Here is a 27,888-nt window from a genome sequence, read left to right on the forward strand (position 1 = left end):
GTGGAAAACTGTTCTGTGGTCAGACAAATCAAAATTTGAAGTTCTTTATGGAAATCAGGGACGCCGTGTCATTCGGACTAAAGAGGAGAAGGACGACCCGAGTTGTTATCAGTGCTCAGTTCAGAAGCCTGCATCTCTGATGGTATGGGGTTGCATTAGTGCGTGTGGCATGGGCAGCTTACACATCTGGAAAGACACCATCAATGCTGAAAGGTATATCCAGGTTCTAGAGCAACATATGCTCCCATCCAGACGACGTCTCTTTCAGGGAAGACCTTGCATTTTCCAACATGACAATGCCAAACCACATACTGCATCAATTACAGCATCATGGCTGCGTAGAAGAAGGGTCCGGGTACTGAACTGGCCAGCCTGCAGTCCAGATCTTTCACCCATAGAAAACATTTGGCGCATCATAAAACGGAAGATACGACAAAAAAGATCTAAGACAGTTGAGCAACTAGAATCCTACATTAGACAAGAATGGGTTAACATTCCTATCCCTAAACTTGAGCAACTTGTCTCCTCAGTCCCCAGACGTTTACAGACTGTTGTAAAGAGAAAAGGGGATGTCTCACAGTGGGAAACATGGCCTTGTCCCAACTTTTTTGAGATGTGTTGTTGTCATGAAATTTAAAATCACCTAATTTTTCTCTTTAAATGATACATTTTCTCAGTTTAAACATTTGATATGTCATCTATGTTCTATTCTGAATAAAATATGGAATTTTGAAACTTCCACATCATTGCATTCCGTTTTTATTTACAATTTGTACTTTGTCCCAACTTTTTTGGAATCGGGGTTGTACATTTACATAATAATCAAAGAAATAAATTGAGGCGCTGTGAAATAAATTGACTCGAGCACGTCAACCGGGTCGAACGTAATAAACACAATGAACTACTGACTTAAGCTGTATGTTGTAACTCTCAAAACGGGTCACTGGATTTCCTTTCCAGCACCAGAAAGTGGAGGGTGTGTGTGAAAACTTTTGCACTCAAGTGTAAAACTGTTTAGCCCAGCAGCTGATATCACATGTTACGGTCTTTATAGTGTAATAACAAGCAATCTATCAGTTCTCTCTCTCTCTCACACACACACAAAAAAAACCACGTGTGCTCTGAAGCCATAAATGGAGTCCACAGTCCTCTCTGCCTGATTTGGGTCTGTGATGCAGTTTCTATATAAACCCCCAATACCTGCTTCCCCAGGTGCTCAGAGCACAGAAGGTGTGTGTGGGTGTGTGTGTGAGTGGTGCACTAAAGGACATTCACTCTGTGAGGAGTAAAAGACTGCAGGAAACATGGAAGGTGAGTGGGTCCAGGTGGCACAGTATCAGTGATATATGTTCTTTATAAGGTGTTTAATTCTGTCAGTATTCATGTCTGTTCTGAAAATCTGAACACGCTTTTTTTATTTTATCATACTTTATAGACAAAGAGCAGGGAACAGAGAAGAAAACCAAATCCCAGGTAAAAACAGGTTTAAAATAAAAATAGTACCAGTACATTGCACTGTATCATGTCTTGGAAAATGTTTCTAAGATTTTTTATTATTATTATTATTATTTTATTTATTTTTTATTTTTTTGCCTGTGAACAGACGGAGTGCCGTGGCTATCCTCTCAGCATCTTCTTCATAGTGGTGAACGAGTTCTGCGAACGCTTTTCCTACTATGGCATGCGAGGTATGTTCAGAATAATAAAATATAAAAATGTATGGATTCTGGATGGAAAAATATGTGCAAGAGTGACGGCACGGTGGTGTAGTGGTTAGCGCTGTCGCCTCACAGCAAGAAGGTTCTGGGTTCGAGCCCAGCGGCCGGCGAGGGCCTTTTCTGTGCGGAGTTTGCATGTTCTCCCCGTGTCCGCATGGGTTTCCTCCGGGTGCTCCGGTTTCCCCCGCAGTCCAAAGACATGCAGGTTAGGTCAACTGGTGACTCTAAATTGACCGTAGGTGTGAATGGTTGTGTGTCAGCCCTGTGATGACCTGGCGACTTGTCCAGGGTGAACCCCACCTCTCACTTATAGTCAGCTGGGATGGGTGACCCTGTACATGATACGTGGTTACGGATAATGGATGGATAAATGTCTTATGCCAAATTATTATGGCATGTTACAAAAAAATAAAGAAAAAAAAATCAGAGTCCTCGTCTCCAATTTACGAGTCTGAATGCAGTTAATGCATGAGTCCAAGTCAAGTCACGAGTCCTTAAAATTAGGGCACAAGTCCTGGACTCGAGGGCTACGAGCCTGGTTATTAGACTTTTTGCATGTTTGTCATCTTTTATAATTAAAGAATTAATGCACTAAATATTTCTCTTGGTGTGAACAAACTTTTGCACTCAGTATTTCACATTTTTCAATTTCTAATATCAGTTCACCATCCTGCCTCCTTTCACCTCTCTCTCTCTCTCTCTCTCCGTAGCTGTCTTGGTGCTGTATTTCCGTTATTTCCTGCATTGGGATGATGACTTGGCCACCACTGTCTACCACACCTTCGTGGCGCTGTGCTACCTCACACCCATCCTGGGAGCCATCATCGCTGACTCCTGGCTGGGAAAGTTTAAGTGAGTGAGAGGACACTTGGTTTTGTTTTGAGGTTTTTTGTTTGCTTTTATGTCGATATCTTTTTTTTTTTTTTTTGCCTTTTATCCAGTAATGAGCAAGGTGTAGATATAAGTTTTGTGGCTGATTTTTTTTAAACCTTTCATTATGGTGTTAATGTTCTGAGAGCAGGATTACGAAACTAAAAATCAAAGTGTATACCAACATTAAATGTATTAAACAAGCACATGCAACACACCCGAGTGATCTCAACCGCAGCTCGGCTCAACTGTTTCCTCTCTGAGCTCCTTCTCCTCATCAGCCCTTGGCCGTCACTGAAACACACACGCAGCCCACAGACACTGTGCTTGGGGTACCCGCCGATGCGAATAGGTTCCGGAACACCCGGCGATCCTCCTGCCAGACCGGCAACAAGGCTTTGAAGTGCTCAGTGTGCAAGGTGACCTGGGCCTGGTGCTGGTTTTGTTGGGTGTCAGTGTGGACATGGTTGAGCTCCTTAAAGGGCGAGGACTCTGTGTTGGCAGGTCACTTCAGGTTCCTGGGTTTCGGCACCAGTGTGATGATTCCCTGTGTGTCGTGGAACATTGAAGCAAGTCAAGGAACACCTGACTTACCTCGACCGAAGCTCGACTCAACTGCTTCCTCTCTGCTCTCCTTCCTCATATCAGCTGAAAAGACCCACACGCAACATTAATCAGACACGGGTGTGATCGTTTTGCCACTCGCCTTCCCCGACCTCACTCTCCAGTTACAAACAGACCCTCGACCACCCGACACCCCCCACCACCATCCTGCACCAGCACTATCCTGCAACAACTGCATCTTCATCTCATCTCATCTCATCTCATTATCTCTAGCCGCTTTATCCTGTTCTACAGGGTCGCAGGCGAGCTGGAGCCTATCCCAGCTGACTACGGGCGAAAGGCAGGGTACACCCTGGACAAGTCGCCAGGTCATCACAGGGCTGACACATAGACACAGACAACCATTCACACTCACATTCACACCTACGCTCAATTTAGAGTCACCAGTTAACCTAACCTGCATGTCTTTGGACTGTGGGGGAAACCGGAGCACCCGGAGGAAACCCACGCGGACACGGGGAGAACATGCAAACTCCGCACAGAAAGGCCCTCGCCGGCCCCGGGGCTCGAACCCAGGACCTTCTTGCTGTGAGGCGACAGCGCTAACCGCTACACCACCGTGCCACCCTGCATCTTCATGCTCAACTTATTTATTTTTATTCCTCAGTCCGTCCCCGGACTTAAAAGGGCTAAACCTGAAGCTATGAAAATCTAAATAAATAAAAATATTTCTAAAAACAAGTCAATCAAAGAAAGTCACAATAAATAAAATCGTAATAAATATTCGTGTTAAAAAAAGTGTTAAAAATGATACTGTATATAGTGATCTCTGTCTTTTTCTCTCATTCTTTATCTTTCTGTCTCTTCTCTCTTTCTCTCTTTGTCTGTCTTTCTCTGTCTTTTTCCCTCTGTCTTTCTGCCTCTCTGTTTTTCTGTCTCTTTTTGTCTTTCTTTCTTTGTCTTTTTTCCATCTTTTTCTGTCTCTTCTCTCTCTCTCTCTGTCCATCTGTCTTTCTCTCTGTCTTTTTCCTCTCTCTCTTTTTCTGTCTTTGTGTCTCTCTCTTTCTTTCTGTGTGTCTCTTTTTGTCTTTTTCCCTCTCTTTATCTTTGTCTCTTCTCTCTGTCTTTGTCTCTGTCTTTGTCTGTCTCTCTCTCTGTCTCTCTCTGTCCAGGACCATAGTGTACCTCTCCATCGTGTACACTGTCGGACAGGGTGTTATGGCCGTCAGCGCCATCCATGACATCACAGACTCCAACCATGACGGCAAGCCTGATAACATGACCTTCCATATGTGAGTTATTCCACATAATCCTTTAACATGATCCCTATTCGGACGGGATTAGATTTGCGTCGGGAACATCGAGTAATTCCATCTCTTCCATGTGGAACTGTATGAAATTTCAGATCAGCCTTGTTCCTGTTCATCTCCCTCTTCCACTGAGAACATTCCAGATCAAATTATCTCCTGCTAATTGATCATTTTTGCTGACACGTTGGTCATTTTGCAGATAGATGCTGCCTTTTCTGTCAAAACAAAGTCGTTTGACTCCATATTCAGTCACTTGGAGGACATATCCACTTCCTGAATCATGAAAAGATGAATGTGGTCGTGTTATTGTTGATAACTCTGCACATACCGTATCAGTTCTTTCTGACTCATACTTGCGGTTTCTGTTTGAACTCAGTGCTTTGTCCATGGTGGGGCTGCTTCTCATTGCTTTGGGGACTGGAGGCATCAAACCCTGCGTCTCTGCCTTCGGAGGGGATCAGTTTCAGGACCATCAGGTTTGTGAGCTCCTATTTAACCCTTTAAACACCTCATTATACTTCATACAGTATACACTTTTCCTTTTAGGATTTTATTCCTCTTACACCACTGCACCTCCTTCCGATGATGACAACTTTCAACCTAGATCTCTTTTTACAGACTGCTGAAAGATAACGTTTTTTTGGTTTTTTTTAAATGAAGAAATTATCAAAAAATGCAAAATTTATTTTCCTATTCTTTGTCAACCTTTTGTTAGATAAAAAAAAAACTGTCATTTTCTTAATAACCAACAATAATTATGTACCCACATTTGCAAAGTTTGGTGTAAAGTATAATAGCTTATTAGCTAAAATATTCCTTTTATTATTCTAAAAATGAAAACAGTTCATAACAAATAGGTCTTTTCTTAAGAAACTTGATATATTGCGATTTTTCGTTGTGCGATATATTGTTACATGCCTACTTTTCATCCATGGCGACATGCAGCATGATGCGGCGGAGTTTCTATCCATTTGTAAAGAAATGTAATTCTTTACTGTCGAAATAATGCGTTAATGTTGGTGAAGTTAGTTATATTATAGTAGCTATAAACATTTGCTCCACTTGCCTTTGTTTTATTCTCTCTCATAAAGTTAATAAAACAGAAAAAATACAAACAAACCCGCAGCTTGTCTATTTTCGTTACTGAGAAAGCCCCCCTCCCCCCCCCCCCAAAAAAAAGGCGTAAACACCTCTCTATCCTAAAGATGTCGGAAAACCCCAATTTACAGTTTTACTGCTGACACTGGAGACTCCTTCCGTAAACACCTCCTGATAAAAACCTTCACCATGTCAACGATGAGACAAACCTGTTTATTTAGAGCAAGCCGTTACTATAGAAACGATAACATATTAAAGCTAGTGCATTAATATAAACCTGCGCAACTGTCAGAGCTGCTGTGATAGAAAATTAATCGGTGCTGTGGTATAATAAGGGGTTAAACATCACATAAACACACATTACGGATGAATTCAGCATTATGGATGCCAAAAAAAAAGAACGATTTATTACTGCACTTTGCACCAATTTGTTGTAAACAGAGCACAAGGTTCATGTAATAAAGATAAAATTCTGCAGATGGAGGATTATTGATGAATATCTCACGTGGATTATTACCAAGTCTCACAATCAAGTACCGCCATAAATCTGTTACACCATAAAACAAATCTAGAAAAACTCAATTTATAGTTTGCGATGCTTTGTACAAAACAGACACGAGAACTTTTTTTTTTGGTCCAGGAGAAGCAGAGAAGCACCTTCTTCTCCATCTTCTACCTCTCCATCAATGCTGGAAGTCTAATCTCCACCATCGTAACGCCAGTCCTCAGAGCTCAGGAATGTGGCATCAACTCACAGCAGGAATGTTACCCTCTGGCGTTCGGCGTCCCTGCGGCTCTCATGGCTGTCGCTCTCGGTACGGCCACTCAGGTTATAATAAAGCTTTTAGGCACAGTGGGGTGCTTTTAACCATAACTTCTCTCCTGTGTGTGTGTGTGTGTGTGTGTGTGTGTGTGTAGTGGTGTTCATTGCGGGCAGCAACATGTACGTTAAAGCTGCACCCAAAGGTAACATAATGCTGGAGGTGTGCAAGTGCATTGGGGTGAGTATCGCTAAAGTACCAACTTCATTTCCAGAAAAATTGGGATATTTTCCAAAATGCAATAAAAACAACAACCTGTGATTTGTTCATTCACGCAAACCTTTAAGTGACAAAAGATTTTCAATAGTTTTACTCATCTCATCTCATTATCTCTAGCCGCTTTATCCTGTTCTACAGGGTCGCTGGCAAGCTGGATCCTATCCCAGCTGACTACGGGCGAAAGGCGGGGTACACCCTGGACAAATCGCCAGGTCATCACAGGGCTGACACATAGACACAGACAACCATTCACACTCACATTCACACCTACGGTCAATTTAGAGTCACCAGTTAACCTAACCTGCATGTCTTTGGACTGTGGGGGAAACCGGAGCACCCGGAGGAAACCCACGCGGACACGGGGAGAACATGCAAACTCCACACAGAAAGGCCCTCGCCGGCCACGGGGCTCGAACCCAGTCCTTCTTGCTGTGAGGCAACAGCGCTAACCACTACACCACCGTGCCGCCCAACTTAATTGTATTTTGTAAATATAAACAAAGTTAGAATTTGATTCCGGCAATACACTCAAAAAAAAAAAATTGCGACAGAGGCATTATTACCGTTGCGTTACATCACCTTTTCTTTAAAGCAGATACGCAGAACCTTTATTTTTAAATAAATTTCTGAGTGGATAGTATCTCCATCCTTGACTCTTGTATGCTGCATAAATGGGAATAAAAAAATATATTTTTGAGAGTTAAAATCGACCACAAAGTTGGGATTTGAGCTGAGCCAGCCAGCCCTGAGTGCGTGACGTCACAGCGGGAACGGGTTTTAAGGCCGAGGCCTTTGGCAGCTATAGACCAAAGTCATATAAATAAACGTTTACGGTGAAAGTAAGAAATACCGTTACCGACTCGCTCAACTAAGACTGACTTGACTTCACTGATTGTGGGTTGACTCTCATTAAAACAGGATGGGTGTTATAACTTATGCAACATACATGTACATGCATGCATTTTCACTGATAAGAGGCTCATTAAATAATCAGATGAACTGAGACAATCACATTCTGAAGCAAATTAAATAATCTTATACCGCTAACTTAAACACACAATACAAGTTACATGTATTAATCTAAATGCAGGTAAACGAGTGGTGGTGTTTTGTATCCGAATGAGAGTCGGAGCTTACCCATCTGCGTTCTCATTTCTTGAAGGCTGACCTTGTGGCTGATTGTTTTGAAACAATCTGACTTTCAGTTGTTTGTTCAGTTCTCCGTTCATTTGCTTCTTCCACATTAGGGTGAGATATTGCTGCTGAGGCGAGCATATCCAGCGGAGAAATCAGACAGCTGGTCCACTCATTCTCCATTTTCTCCATACGGAGTACTCCGCCATTACTGCTCGGCTCAGGCAATTACTAAAACCTGGAACGGGAAGTCACCGGTTTTAGCAACAACCGTGGGGAGGTCACTGCCTGAGCAATGTGTCCCGTCCCGTTCTGTCCCGGGTTTTAGCAAGAACCCTCAGTTCACACTCCGGGAGAACTGGTGCAACTGAACTTACTTTCCTTTTTAAATAAATAAATAAAATACTTTCCTTTTCTTGTAGTTTTCTTTTCCTTTAATTGTTGATACTGCACCCTCTTTCAGTACGGGCTTATAGCCAATGCTCCTCAACAGATCTTGATCAGAGGTCTCGTACGAGTCTTCAGTAAAATGTGCAGAGCAGGGGAGAGACCACTTCGTAGGTGCCCAGTGTGCCCGTGAACTTCTCTCAAAACATGTCCAAATCTTTGCAGTTTGGACATTCTTGGGCCATGAATGCAACGTAAATCCACCTTCTGTCGTGTTGCTGCACTTTCCAGCAACACATCTACGTGGCATGGCGATAAATTAGCTCAAAATGGAGGATTGGAGTTGTGGTCAGCTCTGTGTTTTAGTATAGCGGAAATGGTGATGAGACCGATAGACTTCCTGCTGTGATATTACGGACGTCAAGGTCATTCACTCAGACCACTACCTATATGAATCACTTTAATCATAAAAATGACTAAATTTGATTTATTGTTAACGCTTAAAACTATTCCTGTGCCATTCTTGAGGTCTCAAGGCATTTACAAACAAAAAGTGAGGCCATGGTTCTGCGTATCTGCTTTAATCACACTTTTTAATTGTATGGGATCTGAGGATACGAATTGTTGCAGTTTTGAAGTTGGAATTTTTGTCCATTCTTACTTCAGCTGCTCAACAGTCTGTGGTTGCCGTTGTCTGATTCTCCTATTCATGATGCGCCATACATCCTCAACAGGAGACAGATCTGGACTGGCAGCAGGCCAGTCAAGCACACGCACTCTGTGTCTACGAAACTGCGCTTTGTAGAATGAGGTGTGGCATTGTCCTGTTCAAATAAACACAGGCTTCCCAAGAAGAGACGGGAATCCCAATATACGGTACATCTCTACATCAATGGCACCTTCACACACATGCCATGTGCACTGATAACCCTGCCCGCCATACCATCACAGACGCTGGCTTTTGTACCTTTCTCTGATAACAAACTGGATGGTCGTGTTCACCTTTGGCACTGAGAACTTGACGTCCGGTTTTCCTGAAAACAAGCTGAAATGTGACTCATCTGACCACAGCGCACGTTTCTACTGCCGTTCGGGCCCAGAGAAATCGGTGGCGTTTCTGTATAGAATTGATGAATGGCTTCCTCCTTGTGTAATAGAGTTTCATATTGTATTTCTGGATGCAGCGGTGGACTGCGTTAAATGAAAACAGTTTTCCAAAGTATTCCCGAGCCCATGTGGCTATATTTGTCACATTAACATAACGGTTTCTCAGGCAGTGCTGCCTGAGGGCTCGAAGGTCACACCAATTCAACAGTGGTTTCTGACCTCGCCCTTTACGCGCTGAGATGTCTCCGAATTCCCCGAATCTTTTCACAAAATTATGTACTGTTGATTTTGAAAGATCTAAAATCTTGCGTTGAGAAATGTTCTTTTTGAATCGACAAACAATACTCTCACGAATTTCGGCACGAAGCAGTGAGCCACGCCCCATCCTTGCTTGCAAAGACTGAGCCTTTGGTGCATGCTCATTTTATACCCAGTCATGTTACCAATTAACCTGCTTATTATGGAATCTTCCAAAATGGTGTTACTTGAATATCCTGTCAACTTTTTAGTCTTATTTTGCCTCCGTCCCAACTTTTTTTTTTTTTGAGTGTGTTGCAGGTATCAGAATCTAACTTCATCTATTACAAAATACAATTAAGTTGGTCAGTAAAACTATTGAAAGTCTTTTGTCACTTAAATAAAGGTTCACGCGAATTAACAAATCACAGATTTTTGGTTTCATTGCATTTTGGAAAATATCCCAACTTTTCTGGAAATGGGGTTTGTAAAAGTTTAAAGGTGGAGTTTGGCGTGTTTTAGAGCTACTTTATTTGATACAGAATGATCCCTCGTGCTAAGTCTGTCATGTTTCCGTTTCAGTTTGCTATTAAGAATCGCTTTAAGCACCGCAGCAACATCTACCCCAAGAGAGAGCACTGGATGGACTGGGCTGAAGAAAAATACGATGTATGTAACTACTTCTATATTTGTCAGAATCTTCCATCAACATTATAATTACAGGAGCTACATCTGAATCAAACCTGAATCTTAACCTCAGTAACCAAAAGGAAAATGTTTGGCTCTTTTTGAGGTATTTTTGTTTCGTTTTTTGTTTTTTTGTGAGGACATTTTGGTCCTCACTAATGACTAAATTCTCTTCTTATACTGTGTTAAAGCAACTTTAATGAAAATTTTCATTTTATAAAAAGCCATTTGAAACAAAACGCGTCTGAAAAATTGCTGGTCTTGAAAAGTCTTGAATTTAACTTAAAATTCACTTTTTATTTTTTAAATACTCCACACTCAACTTGTGTTTTCTGTCTCCAGAAACTGCTGATAGCTCAGGTGAAGATGGTGCTGAAGGTTCTCTTCCTCTACATCCCACTGCCCATGTTCTGGGCTCTGTTCGACCAGCAGGTCAGATAGCACACACTTTCTTTCTTTCTCAGAGTTTTAGTCTATGTTGTACTGAAAGTGTTTTCTGTGTGCAGGGCTCTCGATGGACTCTGCAGGCCACCACGATGACCGGTGACTTTGTAAGCCACTCTTAACTCCCGACATCTGAGATTGTTTTTGTTTTTTTTCTGAACTGTTTTTGTAGTTTTTTTTTTTTTTAAAGAGGAATTTGTGCCTCCTTAATCAACAATAAATCTCGCTAGACAGTGAGATTATTTATAATTATTAATGCAGGATGATACACACGTTCGTGTTTGTTGTTTTCAGTAAAAGGGAGAAATGTTCTTGTATTTTGTTTTCTCCTCAGGGTTTATTCACCGTGCAGCCTGATCAGATGCAGGTAAAGATGTTTTCTGATGTCATATGGCATTTGCGGCATTCTGGCACGAATCTTACATCTTACACGAACATTTAAAATTGATATAATGATATACTTAATCTGCTCATGACCTCATTTCCTGCAGACTGTGAACCCCATCCTGATCCTGGCGTTGGTCCCCATCGTGGACAGCCTCGTCTATCCTCTCATAAAGAAATGTGGGCTGAACTTCACGTGAGTGTTTTCAGGAGAACCGGTCTCTCCTTCACACCACTGAGATCAAAGTGATTGATGGACCGGTTCATAATTGTGATTTCTTGTTGTGGCTGGGACAGGCCTCTGAGAAAGATGACCGTGGGTATGTTCTTGGCGGCATTGGCGTTTGTGGCTGCAGCTCTGGTGCAGTTGCAGATCGATGTAAGTGCGCGCACACACGCAAAATGGTCTAACACCATCACATTATCTCTATCTGTTCAGTGGTTAAAATGTTTACGCCGATATCTGAACCTCAGTTTTAACCTGAAGTGGCTGAAACCAGAAGCATTTTTTTTAAACCACTATGCCTGCAGAAGCAGTGTTAAAACTCATGCACTGCAGATGTCCCTGATCTCAGATCTGTTGCGTGACAGGATGAAATGGAGTACACACCTGTGTTAGTATTGACCGCTATACCGCATGGTGTGAATTTAGTGAAAATCAGAAAATGCTGAAAAGGCCTTTACTTTCTCAGATTTTCACCAAATTCACACCATGCATTAAGGAAGTCAAGACTAACACAGGAGTGCACTTGGTTTCATCTTATCACCCTCCAAAGCTGAGATACGTATGTTACAGTATACTATAGCATGGCTTGCTGTAGCACGGTATAGTGTAGTAATATATTATATGGACACGAGTGTTTTACTGGGAAATACACCACCCGTATTTTTCATACGAGCTCCATCCGGGACATGGAGAACCAAAACTATGACATAAATCTCTATTGAGGTATTTCACCCACGTGACCAAGTCATGTGATGCTGCCATTTTGGACGTCACGGCTCGAATCAGTTTGAATGCGAGGAAGGCGACAAACGAAAAACATAAAAGAAAAAGGAGCGAGATGCAGAAAACACCTTCACTATCCAGCGACGTAGGGCATTTACAGGGCGAGCAGAGGGAGAGGTATTTGCAAAAATTGAGGTTAGCAGGCTTAGAGAACGACGTTTACCTGCTTCCACCAGGATTGTTCACTGACCCATCGCCATACACAGGTTTGAGCGATTAGAATAGAATATTGAATAGAATATTATTTTCCTTTTGATGAATAAAGTTTATAAATACTACTTATATCATGTCATAGCCAGAGCGCGCTAGTGAGCTCCCCCGGCGCCCGAGCGCGCTAGCGAGCTCCCCTGGCGCGCTAGTGAGCTCCCCCGGCGCGCCAGCGAGCTCCCCGGCACGCTAGCGAGCTCCCCGGCACACTAGTGAGCTCCGGCTATGACATGATATAAGTAGTATTTCTAAACTTTATTCATCAAAAGGAAAATAATACATGACAAACAGGAGAACAAAATGTCTGCTACATGCAACCCTAGACAAATTAACACTGCCTTGTTTCACTGCTCAGATGGGTTAACAAACACTGACCCATTTACTTTTTGCTATATATTTTATCAAAATTGCGTTGACTGATAAACTAACCTGAAATGAAATGATCACTGCAAAGTCTGGAGTACTCTGTTGGCTCCCAATCCTGTCTCTTCACAGCTGCAATCCATTTGGCCCTCTTGTCTGGGTCAGTAGGAAACCGGTAAAAGGAGCGTCCTGCACGCTGTCCCTGTCTGTTGTGGCAGCCCACAGCACAACAAGCAAACACCATGGTTATTTATAGAGTGCTTACTGACAAATTAATCTATTCTAGGTGTCTGTAACATGTTTTTTTCCAAGCTGGTTCTCCCTCTTTGTCTGCAGCGTTAGTATGTAGCTTGCCGTCCAAAATGGCGGACACCGGGGCGTCATGTGACCCTGTGACGTCAGGTGAAATACCTCAATATGTCAATTTCGTGAGGAAATTGATGAATTGTTTTGGTAAATTTGAGGACTTTTTGTTTGTGTCGATATAATAAAAAGAAAATCACACGTTGGCTTGAATATATGAAGTTTATCTTCTCGTGTTGAAAAACTTGCATTTTTCATACGAAATACATCACGGATCTGAGTGACATATTTAAATAATATCGGCTGGCTTTTTTTCCCCGTGGTGTTTCAAATATATTCCATTCAGCTAGCGTGATACTGAACGAGTCAAAGACGAGTAGCTAAATGGAATAAATCTGATAGACTACGAAAAATCCAGCCATTTTTATTATTATTATGATTATTATTATAATTATTATTATACATACACATTCCTTTCAGGTGTTCAATGAGTCTTTCTCTTTCAAAATTCTCTTAAAATCTTCCATATTTAACAAAGCAAACCTGACGGCCATGTTTGTTTCCAAATTGTCCCAGTCACTCGCTAGTGCGGAAGTTTTACATGTCCAACGTGTGACATCATGTTGTCTTGACAACCATGCAATATTGTAAACTATATTCAATGCTCATTCTCCATTGGGTAGAGTGACAAACACGTAGGATAAGCAATATGCTAACAATATTGCATGCTATCGAACCAAATGAATGAAACCCGCTAGAAGGGAATAGAACACACGTTTATTCCATAGAAAAAGTGTCCTGTATGGATAATAATTACCGATGTTTCACTCCGATAACATCACTCCCTGTGTTTTCCCGCTGACTAGATGCGCATTGTCAAAATGGCGAACTAGTTCAAAATTAAATTTTTTTTAATTAACTTGTGGTGTTTTTGTTTGTTTGTTTTTGTTTGTTTGTTTGTTTGTTTGTTTGTTTTTGTGGATGTGTCCATATAATATAAAGAACATTACACAGTGATGTGAAGATATGAAGTTTATCTTCTCATATAGAAAATATTTTTACTTGTTCATTTCGCTCACTCGTGATTGTATACATTCACCACCCGAAGATAAATTTCATATCTTTGCGTCACTGTGTAATATCCTCTATGTTTAGTTGATTCAATCGTTACAATTAATAAAATTGCTTATCATAAAACATAGTATGGCACGGGTTAGCATAGTACAGTCTGATACAGTAGATAAAACTGGTATAGGATAGTACTGTAGATAAAATAAGTACAATATACTTTAATACAGTATAGTAGGTAAAATAATTGCATTTAACTCATAAACTCATGCATCACACATGTCCTTTAACTGATATCAAATTTTATTGAGTGTATTATATTGGAAATGAGGGGCTCAGATCTCAGCTCTGGAGTGTGACAGGACGAAGCTAAGTGCATCCTTGTGTTAATCTTTACTGCTCTAACTCGTAGTGTGAATTTAGTGAAAATCAGACAATGTTGAATTGTGACGTTCTCTGATTTTCACCAAATTCACATCATATATTAGGGAGGTCAAGACTAACACAGGTGTGCACTTTGTTCAATCCCATCACCCTCTAAAGCAGCTTTAACCTATAATGTTTTTTATTTTGTTTAGAACATTCCAGATGTACAGTTAGGTCCATAAATATTTGGACAGAGGCAACATTTTTCTAATTTTGGTTCTGTACATTACCACAATTAATTTTGAACAAAACAATTCAGATGCAGTTGAAGTTCAGACTTTCAGCTTTAATTCAGTGGGTTGAACAAAATGATTGCATAAAAATGTGAGGAACTAAAGCATTTTTTAAACACAGTCCCTTCATTTCAGGGGCTCAAAAGTAACTGGACAAATTAAATAATTGTAAATAAAATGTTCATTTCTAATACTTGGTTGAAAACCCTTTGTTGGCAATGACTGCCTGAAGTCTTGAACTCATGGACATCATCAGACGCTGTGTTTCCTCCTTTTTAATGCTCTGCCAGGCCTTTACTGCAGCGGTTTTCAGTTGCTGTTTGTTTGTGGGCCTTTCTGTCTGAAGTTTAGTCTTTAACAAGTGAAATGCTGCTCAGTTGGGTTGAGATCAGGTGACTGACTTGGCCATTCAAGAATATTCCACTTCTTTGCTTTAATAAACTCCTGGGTTGCTTTGGCTTTATGTTTTGGGTCATTGTCCATCTGTATTATGAAACGCTGAGCAATCAGTTTGGCTGCATTTGGCTTGATTTGAGCACACAGTATGTCTCTGAATACCTCAGAATTCATCCGGCTGCTTCTGTCCTGTGTCACATCATCAATAAACACTAGTGACCCAGTGCCACTGGCAGCCATGCATGCCCAAGCCATCACACTGCCTCCGCCGTGTTTTACAGATGATGTGGTATGCTTTGGATCATGAGCTGTACCACGCCTTCGCCATACTTTTTTCTTTCCATCATTCTGGTAGAGGTTGATCTTGGTTTCATCTGTCCAAAGAATGTTCTTCCAGAACTGTGCTGGCTTTTTTAGATGTTTTTTAGCAAAGTCCAATCTAGCCTTTTTATTCTTGAGGCTTATGAGTGGCTTGCACCGTGCAGTGAACCCTCCGTATTTACTTTCATGCAGTCTTCTCTTTATGGTAGATTTGGATATTGATATGCCTACCTCCTGGAGAGTGTTGTTCACTTGGTTGGCTGTTGTGAAGGGGTTTCTCTTCATTCTGCGATCATCCACCACTGTTGTCTTCTGTGGGCGTCCAGGTCTTTTTGCATTAATGAGTTCACCAGTGCTTTCTTTCTTTCTCAGGATGTACCAAATCGTAAATTTTGCTACTACTAATATTGTAGCAATTTCTCGGATGGGTTTTTTCTGTTTTTGCAGCTTAAGGATGGCTTGTTTCACCTGCATGGAGAGCTCCTTTGACCGCATGTTTTCTTCACAGCAAAATCTTCCAAATGCAAGCACCACACCTCAAATCAACTCCAGGCCTTTTATCTGCTTAATTGAGAATGACATAACGAAGGAATTGCCCACACCTGCCCATGAAATAGCCTTTGAGTCAATTGTCCAATTACTTTTGGTCCCTTTAAAAACAGGGTGGCACATGTTAAGGAGCTGAAACTCCTAAACCCTTCATCCAATTTTAATGTGGATACCCTCAAATGAAAGCTGAAAGTCTGGACTTTATGTCCATGTTCATTATATAATTATAACTTGAATATGTTTCAGTAAACAGGTAAAAAAAACAACAAAATTTGTGTCAGTGTCCCAATATATATGGACCTAACTGTATTTCTTTACAGCCCTACTATACAAAATTCATGTCAGGTTATGTGCCAGAGTAAAATATTGTGTTCTGTAGGTTTTTTGACATCCACATTCTCTCTTATTTCACAGAAAACACTTCCTACATTCCCATCATCTTCTGAAGCGCAGGTGAAGTTCTTAAACCTGGAAAACAGCACATTGAGTATATCTGTGGAGGGAAAACCATATGAAATTCCACCTTTGCAGGTATCTGCTCCTTCTGCTCCTTCTGCTCCTTCACCATCTCACGATGTCGAAGTTTACAATCCGCGTGTATGCCTTTAGACACAATAACACACATGATCAGCATTAGACGTCATCAGATTTCTGCTCTGCTCCATGCTCTGTTTATCCTCTGAGGAGGTGAAGCTTTCAGGAACGATCTATGAAGCCACTTTTTTGTAACATTTGCTAAAGTTCTCCTCAGTAAATATTACATCATCAGACCCACTCCCCCAAAAAAAAGAAAAAAAATTGCTCATAATGTTAGCTTTAATGCTAGCCGGCTAGCTAACATGAGCTGGATAGGTGAGAGCAATATTCAGAATGCTATTTGGTGATGAAAGAAAACTAGTTAACATTAACTAGTAGCCAGATAGAATTTCTGACAGAATCTTTTAAGCATAGGTCACAACCGGATGTACGATTTTTTTGGCCGTGCGATTTTTGGCGTTTCCCAAATCGCTGCGTTTTTTTTGTTCATGGAGAAAGACGCATGTTTGTCTTGCAACCTGAAAAAAACATAAGCGCCCGTAGAGTTTGTTTGACATGACAAAGAACCTCTGCGGCCGGTCTGCGGCCAGTCTACGGCTCGAAAATCAGAACGTCACACGCGCGCCCTCCGTGCGTTTCACGCGTGCCCTCCGTGCGTTTCTTGCGTTTTTTGCACATAGACCGGCCGTAGGAGCACGTACGGCCGGTTGTGACCGAGGCTTTAAGCCAGACTCCTAAATTTCTCACAGCAGTAGTCTCAGTGCTAACATTAGCCCAATTGTGAACCTTAACTAGCCTGATAGAAAATCTGACAGGATTTTTGAATCATGTTCATAAAAATTTATGATCAGTGCTAACTCTAGCTTAGTAAATAATATTAACTAGCTTGAAAGAATTTCTGACAGGATTTTTAAAAATCATTTTATCAGAATGTTCATAATCTCAGTGCTAGCACTAATGTAGTACCTAATATAAACTAGCCTGACAGAATTTCTGACAGGATTTTTACTTCATATTAATAAATGTTCATGATGTCTATCCTAACACTAGCCAGCTAACATTAACTATCCTGACAGGATTTTTACTTCACATTAATAAATGTTTGTGATGCCTATCCTAACACTAACTAGCTAGCTAACATTAACTAGTCTGATTAGAGGTCATCTTCATCTTTCTGTTGCCAACTTTCAATGTTCATAAATGCTAGCACTAGCCAGCTAACTAACATTAACTAGCCAGATGGAGGATTTGAAAACATCTTGTTTGTAATCTCAATGCTAACAAGCTAAACAGAATTTCTGACAGGATTTTTACTTCAGATTAATAAATATTTGTGATTTTCTATGCTAATACTAGCCAGCTAACTAACATTAACTAGCCTGACAAAATTGCTGACAGGATTTTTACTTCATATTCATAAATGTTCCTGATGTCTATGCTACCACTAGCCAGCTAACATTAACTAGCCTGAATAGAAGTCATCTTCATTTTTCTGTTGTCAACTTTCAATGTTCATAATCTCAATGCTAGCACTAGCCAGCTAACTAACATTAACAGCCAGACGGAGGATTTGAAGTCATCTTGTTTGTAATCTCAGTGCTAACAAGCTAGACAGCATTTCTGACAGGATTTTTACTTCATATTCATAAATATTCATGATTTCCATGCTAATACTAGCCAGCTAGTGAACGTTAACTAGACTGACAGAATTTCTGACAGGATTTTTATTTCATATTCATAAATATTCATGATTTCCATGCTAATACTAGCCAGCTAGTGAACGTTAACTAGCCTGACAGAATTTCTGACAGGATTTTTACTTCATATTCATAAATGTTCATGATGTCTATACTACCACTAGCCATCAAGCTAACATTAACTATCCTGACAGGATTTTAACTTCATATTAATAAATGTTTGTGATGCCTAGAAGTCATCTTCATCTTTCTGTTGCCAACTTTCAATGTTCATAAATGCTAGCACTAGCCGCTAACTAACATTAACTAGCCAGATGGAGGATTTGAAAACATCTTGTTTGTAATCTCAGTGCTAAAAAGATAAACAGAATTTCTGACAGGATTTTTACTTCAGATTCATAAATATTTGTGATTTTCTATGCTAATACTAGCCAGCTAACTAACATTAACTAGCCTGACAGAATTGCTGACAGGATTTTTACTTAATATTTATAAATGTTCATGATGTCTATGCTAACTCTAACCAGCTAGCTAACATTAACTAGAGTGACAGAATTTCTGACAGGATTTTTACTTCATATTAATAAATGTTCATGATACCTATCCTAACACTAGCCAGCTAGCTAACATTAACTAGTCTGATTAGAAGTCATCTTCATCTTTCTGTTGTCAACTTTCATTGTTCATAATCTCAATGCTAGCACTAGCCAGCTAACTAACATTAACGAGCCAGACGGAGGATTTGAAGTCATCTTGTTTGTAATCTCAGTGCCAACAAACTAGACAGCATTTCTGATAGTATTTTTACTTCATATTCATAAATATTCATGATTTCTATGCTAATACTAGCCAGCTAATTAACATTAACTAGCCTGACACAATTGCTGACAGGATTTTTACTTCATATTCATAAATGTTTGTGATGTCTATGTTAACACTAGCCAGCTAGCTAACATTAACTAGTGTGACAGAATTTCCGACAGGATTTTTACTTCATATTCATAAATGTTTGTGATGTCTATGATAACACTAGCCAGCTAGCTAACATTAACTAGTGTGACAGAATTTCCGACAGGATTTTTACTTCATATTCATAAATGTTTGTGATGTCCATGCTAACACTAGCCAGCTAGCTAACATTAACTAGTGTGACAGAATTTCTGACAGGATTTTTACTTCAAATTCATAAATATTTGTGATTTCTATGCTAATACTAGCCAGCTAGCTATTAACTAGTGTGACAGAATTTCCAACAGGATTTTTAGTTCAGATTCATAAATGTTTGTGATGTCCATGCTAACACTAGCCAGCTAGCTAACATTAACTAGTGTGAAAGAATTTCTGACAGGATTTTTACTTCAAATTCATAAATATTTGTGATTTCTATGCTAATACTAGCCAGCTAGCTAACATTAGCCTGACAGAATTGCTGACAGGATTTTTACTTCATATTCATAAATATTTGTGATGTCCATGCTAACACTAGCCAGCTAGCTAACATTAACTAGTGTGAAAGAATTTCTGACAGGATTTTTACTTCAAATTCATAAATGTTTGTGATGTCTATGGTAACACTAGCCAGCTAGCTAACATTAACTAGTGTGACAGAATTTCCGACAGGATTTTTACTTCATATTCATAAATGTTTGTGATGTCTATGGTAACACTAGCCAGCTAGCTAACATTAACTAGCCTGACAGAATTGCTGACAGGATTTTTACTTCATATTCATAAATGTTTGTGATGTCCATGCTAACACTAGCCAGCTAGCTAACATTAACTAGTGTGACAGAATTTCCGACAGGATTTTTACTTCAGATTCATAAATGTTTGTGATGTCCATAACACTAGCCAGCTAGCTAACATTAACTAGTGTGACAGAATTTCTGACAGGATTTTTACTTCAAATTCATAAATATTTGTGATTTCTATGCTAATAGTAGCCAGCTAGCTAACATTAACTAGCCTGACAGAATTGCTGACAGGATTTTTACTTCATATTCATAAATATTTGTGATGTCCATGCTAACACTAGCCAGCTAGCTAACATTAACTAGTGTGAAAGAATTTCTGACAGGATTTTTACTTCAAATTCATAAGTGTTTGTGATGTCTATGGTAACACTAGCCAGCTAGCGTTAAATTAATTAGCCTGATTAGAGGTCGTCATCATCTTTCTGTTGTCAACTATCACTGTTCATAATCTCAGTGCTAGCATTAGCCAGCAAGCTAACATTAACGAGCCAGACGGAGGATTTGAAGTCATCTCGATTGTAATCTCGGTGCTAACAATCTAATTAGAATTTCTGACAGGATTTTTACTTCACATTCATAAATATTTGTGATTTCTATGCTAATACTAGCCAGCTAGCTAACATTAACTAGTGTGACAGAATTTCTCACAGGATTTTTACTTCAGATTCATAAATGTTCATAATCTCAATGCTAGCACTAGCCAACTAGCTAACATTAACTAGCCAGATGGAGGATTTGAAGTCATCTTGATTGTAATCTCAGTGATAACAAGCTAGACAGAATTTCTGACAGGATTTTTACAACACATTCATAAATACTGTTACTAGCTAACATTTAACAATTTCTGACAGGATTTTGAACTTCACTGCTAATGCTAGCTGACAGAATATCTAAATTTTTTTATCCGAGCATGACTGGACCATGCCCGGACCATGCCCTAAAGAATGCAGACATTAAATATGGAATATTAGAGAGAGAGAGAGAGAGAGATTTAGTGAAAATGTAAAAATAATATCTGTACAACAGAAAAAGAGAGAACAGGGTATACATAAATAAATACATAACATGCCATCTGTCTTTGCAGGCCTACGACTACATAACCCTGAAGGTAGACAATATGACCTTATCAGTCGGAAACAAATCTGAAATCGTTCCTCTGCTGAAAAGTCGTCAAACGATGCTGCTCACATCAGCTGGAATTCAGGGACAGGTAAGTGCGACTTACGTTCTCAGATACCGTCCACAGATTATATTATTATTATTATTTTATTTATTTATTTTTAGTAGTAGTAGTATTAACATTTACACACCCTGAGGATTTAACTGTAATCATCTATTTAATGGGATGAATGCGAGTTCATAAGAGAGATGATGTGTGTAAATAAACAAAGTACACAATGAACCACGATGCTCAAAATATTTCTTTATGGTTGTTATAAAGACTCTCATGTGGAAAATTTGGAAAACTTGTGTTTCAAATTTAAAATTAAAATGAAATGCTTTGAATTTGTATTTTTGTATGATCATACAAAATGAAAAATTGTTGATTGATTAATTAATAAATTATATTGGCATAAATTAATTACTGTGTTCTCTGACCGTTCCATGTCACTGAACAGGAAATTATAGTCTAAAGATCCTTCTGATATTTAATATCTAATATTTATTTGCGTGTCAACTTAATTGGTAAGGTTTTAAACATTAAATATTATAAAATAAATAAATATGAAAAACAGTAATAAAAGCGGTATGGAACAAATCTACTATAAAAAGTTATCAGGAGTAAAAATGATGTGCATCATTTATTAGCAATAACCTACAGGAACTTTATTATTATTATTTATTGCCATCGCAGTAATATCAGTACAGAATAGTAAGTACAATAAAAAGCAAAAGGTGTTTATTACGGTATATGAGCACAATTTTGTTTGAATTGCAGTTCAGTTTGTCTAATAATTTATTCAAAAAAGTATAAAACCTTGTGACTCATCAAACTTTTTAGCTTTTTAAGTATGAAAAATGAAGCTCAAATATGAAAAACGAAAAAAAAATCTAATTATAATATGTTCGCAATAACATGATAAACAATTTATTGGCAAAAATATACAAACCTTTGTGACATAACATCCAGTTTTTATTTATTTTTTCTACACAGTTTAATAATTGATCAATTATTAATTATGACAACAAAGGTGTTGATCAAATGAGGACGATTTTGTTGGAATTGGAATTAAATTTTCTAAATTTATTAGAAAAATATAAATCCTTGTGACTTTTAGCTTCAGTAAATGTAATAAAAATCTAGTGGAAAATAATTTATGCAATTATTAAGTATCAAATTATGTACATAACTTTTGCTTTATTGTAATTTAAGATTATAGTTTTTAATTTATTTACAATTAATATGGTTTATTATATAATTTTTGTAATACAGTATAAATATTAATACTGATTTATTAAAATAAAAGTTTATTAAATGAGGAAAATTTTGTTGGAATTGTATTTCAGTTTATCTAATCTTTTATTTTCTTGTGTCCTCAGGATACAGATTTAAATGCCAAACCAGAAAAAGGCAATAACGATATCAGGTCAGTGTACTGCTAGTTATTAAAAATGAACATTTAGAAATCTTTAAAATATTTACTGATTTGCAATATGAGGATGAAAAATTGGTCTTCTGTATGTAATTGGGACATTTTTGATCAGATCTTCACTGGATATATATTTTTTTTTCTGTTTATTTGGGAATAGATTTGTGAACGGCAACAGCATGGTGCTGAATGTGAAGTCAAGGTCTAAAGACATGGGAGCCATCGGTCAGTTTGAGTTCTCAAACTACACGCAGTTCCCCAAGGGCAAGTGAGTAGCACCAGTTTTACTTCATTTCACTTCATCTCACCACTCCATCACTGATTATTTTTCCTGTAACAGCAAGACATGGAGTGTTTTATTACTTATTCTGTACTGAAACTTCAGATGTGTAATTTCTCTCCTGATTGCAGTACCACCTTTATCATATCAGACAACACAAAGCAGTTGTGTGAGTACTCCATGATTCTGGGTTTTGGAAGCTCCTACACACTGCTCATACCGAGCACCTTTACCTTCGGATCTGATGTAAGGCAACAGCTGTTACAGCACTACACAGTGCTGCAATTGTGGGAAAGAAAAGTTTAAAGGAGTCAAAGCAAAAATTCACACAAGTTTGACATTTGCTTCATTAGTTCACAGGGTTGCCAGGTTGTTAATTCTGCAAGTTGGAAGATTTGGACATGGGAGAAAATATTTTTTGATATTTGAAGACATTTCTATGATGCATAACATGCATCACGATATACAGTACAGATTTGTTCACAAACGGCCCCTAAAACCCCAAAATACAAGTCCAGTATTTTTATTTAGCACATAAATTATTTAACACTCAAAAGGAAGGGAAAAAAATCTAGAAACTTTACGGCTTTAAATATTCAGTATGTAATTATTAACATCAAAATGTTTAAATGTGTTAGAAAAAAAATACAAATCCAGGCAATGTCTCAGAAAAGTGACATTAAAAAAAAGTTAGATATTATATCGTTATAATTTTCAGCCTTAGATGGATGTTCAGCATATATGAGATGTTTTTCTATGCGTAACTTAAAAGGTCTTTTATGTACATACATGACCTGTATGAAATAAAGACCTTGATGTTAAAAACCTAAGTTAGGTTAATTAACATGTCAAAAAGCTCAGAAGACCCCAACACAAACACAAAACCCCAAAAATCCACAAACACAAAAATCCTTGAACAGGGCAGACAAATCCAGGGGAAAATCTAAAAGAGCAGTTGAAAACAGTCCAAAGTCAGGGACAAAATTGAGGCAGAGGGAGCAACAGTCCAAAGGGACAAATCCAAACGCATAATCCATAAAAAAAAGGGCAGAAAATCAGACAGGGATAAGATCTTAACTTTATCGGCAAACTAAAAATCAAAAGAACCCCCGGTGACCTCTAGAAGCCAAAAAATGTCCCAACTCATAACAAGATGTTCCTTGTTGATGGTAGTAGTCTCTGAGGAGATCTTTGTTCAGAATACCCTGGGCTGGGACCCATGAATGTTCCTCAGGACCATAGCCCTCCCAGTCTACCAGAAACTGAATCCCACCCTGTACCTGGCCAGAGTCCAGCAACTGGTGAATTGTGAAGACTGGCTGGTCGTTGATAGTTCATGGAGGGGGGCGGAAAGGAGACATGAAAGGTGGGGGAAAGCCATGGTCTAATGGTTAGAGAAGCAGCTTTGGGACCAAAAGTCTGGTTGTCGGTTCGATTCCCTGGACCAGCAGGAATGGCTGAAGTGCCCTTGAGTAAGGCACCTAACCCCAAACTGCTCCCCAGGCAGTTGTATGTCACTCTGGATAACAGCGTCTGGTAAATGCCATTAATGTAATGTGATGAAAGTGGGGTATTAAGAACCACTTGGGGAACCTGAAGTTCATGAAGTTCCCAGCTGCCCCAGAATCTACCTGGCAAGAGTGACTTAACTCCCCCCAGGAGATGGTGATGGGTAGCTAAACTCCTTGATCATGAGGCACGACCCTACCTTAGCTGGATCTCTTGCTCGTTGCCCAAGAGATCAGGGCAGGATGCTTAAAAGTGACCAGGTTTTCCGCAGTAAATACCTCTCTCTTCTTTTGCAACCCCCCTCAGCTGCAGATAAGCGGATGCACCCAAATTGCATGGGTTCCAGACCCTCAAAAAGCAGAGACAAAGGATTCAAAGAAGGGCCTGGAGTATCAAGAGATCTCTGGGAGTAGACCTAGTCTCTGTGGTGCTCCCTAAGATTGGTTGTCAAGGCATATGGCATGACCAGTCAAAGCCTCCAGATCACTGGGGCAACTGATAGAAGCCAACCTGTCTTTCAATATATCCACTCACAGCAGTGAGTGTTTGGAAAATTATTATCTGCTATGCTGCTCCCGCCTTGGTGAATGGACATGAGTGGGTTAGCTGCATCCTGGCCAGTGACTGACTGATCAAATATTCTCAGCATGTCTTCTGTAAAAGTCTGAAAGTTTGAGCATTCTGGCCCCTGTCTCTGTGAAATGGCAGTTGCCCATGCCAGGGCCTTGTCTGTTAGCAGAGTAATTAAGGAAGCAATCTTGGATCTGTCAGTGGGATAAGTGGTGGGCTGAAGTTCAAAAGTGAGGAGGAAACCACGGCATCCACCTCAATTCCTATCATATTTGTGTGGTGCTGGAAGGCATGATTCAGCACTGGGGGTTGAGGAGATGATTGGTCCAGAGGAACTGGAGGAGGTGGAGTAATCAAGTTCTGAATTGACTGAGCAAGTTGCTTCAGAATTCAATTGTGACGAGCCAGTGTTTCCTGTTGGCAGATTAGGGCCTGTCCATGGTGGATCCAAAACTACTTGAAGCAGCCATAATCATTTCCAATTCTGTCACAGAAATGTTCACATTGCAGGATGCCTTTGCTGGGTCGGTCATGACAGAGTCCTTTGGTCAGGATTGAACCCAGACTGCTGGATTACAAACCCAGTGAGTTCTCCACTGAACTATGGAAGTGGCCCCAAATGCAGAAGTAAAATTACCAAGTTAGGTTTTAATTTGGGGTGGCACGGTGGTGTAGTGGTTAGCGCTGTCGCCTCACAGCAAGAAGGTCCGGGTTCGAGCCCCGTGGCCGGCGAGGGCCTTTCTGTGCGGAGTTTGCATGTTCTCCCCGTGTCCGCGTGGGTTTCCTCCGGGTGCTCCGGTTTCCCCCACAGTCCAAAGACATGCAGGTTAGGTTAACTGGTGACTCTAAATTGAGCGTAGGTGTGAATGTGAGTGTGAATGGTTGTCTGTGTCTATGTGTCAGCCCTGTGATGACCTGGCGACTTGTCCAGGGTGTACCCCGCCTTTCGCCCGTAGTCAGCTGGGATAGGCTTCAGCTCGCCTGCGACCCTGTAGGACAGGATAAAACAGCTAGAGATGATGAGATGAGATGAGACAAAAATCCTTGAGTTTCTCACCAGTAAACACAAAGACTCAGTGAAGACAACTACAGAGGGCGTGGTATAAATATACAGGATAATTAATCAAATGATACACTGATAATGAGTTACAGGTGTGTGTAAAGCAGGCAGAATGAGAGGCGGGGTCAGGAGCACATGGATAACAAAAATAAATACTAGGCATGATAAAGCAAAAAACTAAAAGACAAAAGAATCCCTGGTGGCCTCTAGAGGCCAAAAAATGTCCCAACTCATAATAGTTACTTTGTATGGTTGGTAATAATGGGGTTTAGTACAGGGGTTGAAGGGGAAAATTTTGAGTTTTGGGAAGTTTTCAACTGGTTTTGAGACACAGACAGATCTGGCAACCCTGCACTGGAATAACAAGAGAAGTCTGTCATAAATAAAACTTCTATGACAGCTTATAGTAACATTAGCAGCGCTAAAATATCAACTATCAGACAGTAAACATATAACTGACATCAACTACATTTGGAGTGAAAACTGAAAATTATTCACACTGATCACGACCATGTTGTGTGTGTTGCGTACAGTGTGGAAGTACCATCCAGCAGATTGAAGACATCAAGCCCAACACCGTCCACATGGCCTGGCAGATCCCTCAGTACTTCCTCATGACGTGTGGAGAGGTGGTGTTCTCCGTCACGGGTCTCGAGTTCTCCTACTCACAGGTGCAGTCACCTAGAAATCGGTTCTGTTTCCCCACAATGCTTTAAACACCAGCGTGATTCATCTGTGATTATTCTGATATCACTCAGGCGCCTAAGAACATGAAGTCGGTCCTTCAAGCCGGCTGGTTGTTGACCACCGCAGTTGGAAACATTATCGTGCTGATCGTAGCTGAAGCCGGAACACTTCCTGAACAGGTACGGAAACGATGCTTTACCTCAACTTAATAATAATAATAGTAATCATAGTAACAATTAACTACCATGATTTACTGGAAATATTTAACGTTAATAAACTGCAAACCAACAATAAATGTTAACCAAGTTTATTCCATCCGTAACTAAAAATGTGTCCTCATAAATTAGTATATAACAATTAGCTGAACAAAAACAACAATAATAATAACAAATATAGCTGCAAGCAGCGATGAAGGGGTGAAGCACTCAGCCTAGTTTGTGGTATGTGAAACTTTTTTTTTTTAACCCTTTCAATAAAATCCTATATGGCATCCGCATCAATTAGACCGACATGACAAATTGGCATGTTTCAGCCTTGGGACCTCCCAGAGTAACAAGAATTATTATTATTATTTTTTATATTTTTTAAAGCAAACACATCATCAGTTTTTAACCAAAAGGCATTTTTGCTTATTGTGGCACCTTTCAGAGGAAGAAGCCGGTCTCTGTGTTTTTACAGGAAAATAATAATGCAAAATTATGTCAAATTTGAAAATAAAACAACACAATTGTGGTGTTAATAATTTTTTTGCTTTTATGCTAATTCTTATTATTCTTGTAACATTTTAAACAATAAACAAACAGATTAAATGATAACACTTCACTCAAACCCTCGATCATAAGCTTGACGTAACCATGTCATAAACACGTCAGGGATGTAACTACGTGTAATATAGGGGCCGTGAGAGCTTTTTTTGTGAATTTTTGCTGGAGTCTGAGGCATATAATTCGATAATAATGACACATAAATTAATAATTCCATAGAAACTGTCCTATGACACCATGATGGAGTATATTTAATTATTAACAAGTGTGTATTTGGTAGCATAATGGTGTTCTGTGCGCATCATGAATTATAACCCATAAAACCTAATTAACTGTGTGTGTTTGGTACACAGTGGGCCGAATACATACTATTTGCATCACTTTTGGCGTGTGTGTGCATCATCTTCTCCATCATGGCTTACTTTTACACCTACATCGACCCGGCCGAGATCGAGGGCCAGTTTTCCGAGTACAGTCCCGACGACAAGGAGAAGAAGAGGCAGATGGAGATGAAGACAGACGCCACGTACACCTCAGACGACAAGCAATCGAATCCGAACGAAATAAAAGGAACCAAGATCTGA

The 27,888-nt window shown here is 39.6% G+C and overlaps 1 protein-coding gene across 1 annotated transcript; it reads left to right on the forward strand.

Moving 5' to 3' along the window:
- Nucleotides 1-1,443: 1,443 nt before the first annotated feature.
- LOC132884271 (solute carrier family 15 member 1-like) lies at nt 1,444-27,888 on the forward strand. The gene is made up of 21 exons (XM_060918097.1): nt 1,444-1,473; nt 1,604-1,688; nt 2,429-2,570; nt 4,325-4,444; nt 4,839-4,938; nt 6,201-6,375; nt 6,479-6,561; nt 10,048-10,134; nt 10,495-10,584; nt 10,659-10,703; nt 10,931-10,963; nt 11,088-11,176; nt 11,278-11,359; nt 16,270-16,386; nt 20,928-21,053; nt 22,385-22,431; nt 22,595-22,702; nt 22,846-22,960; nt 26,387-26,524; nt 26,612-26,719; nt 27,658-27,888. Exons 2-21 carry the CDS (start codon nt 1,682-1,684, stop codon nt 27,886-27,888), a joined length of 2,043 nt encoding a protein of 680 aa, XP_060774080.1. The 5' UTR covers nt 1,444-1,473; nt 1,604-1,681.

The sequence above is a fragment of the Neoarius graeffei genome, chromosome 4, assembly GCF_027579695.1.
Source record: "Neoarius graeffei isolate fNeoGra1 chromosome 4, fNeoGra1.pri, whole genome shotgun sequence".
Classification (NCBI taxonomy): Eukaryota; Metazoa; Chordata; class Actinopteri; order Siluriformes; family Ariidae; genus Neoarius; species Neoarius graeffei.

Coding starts and splice junctions, on each gene's coding strand:
- LOC132884271 (XM_060918097.1), top strand. Junction 10,704..10,930: donor CCACGATGACCGGTGACTTT/GTAAGCCACTCT, acceptor TTTTCTCCTCAG/GGTTTATTCACCGTGCAGCC. Junction 16,387..20,927: donor ATGAAATTCCACCTTTGCAG/GTATCTGCTCCT, acceptor CTGTCTTTGCAG/GCCTACGACTACATAACCCT.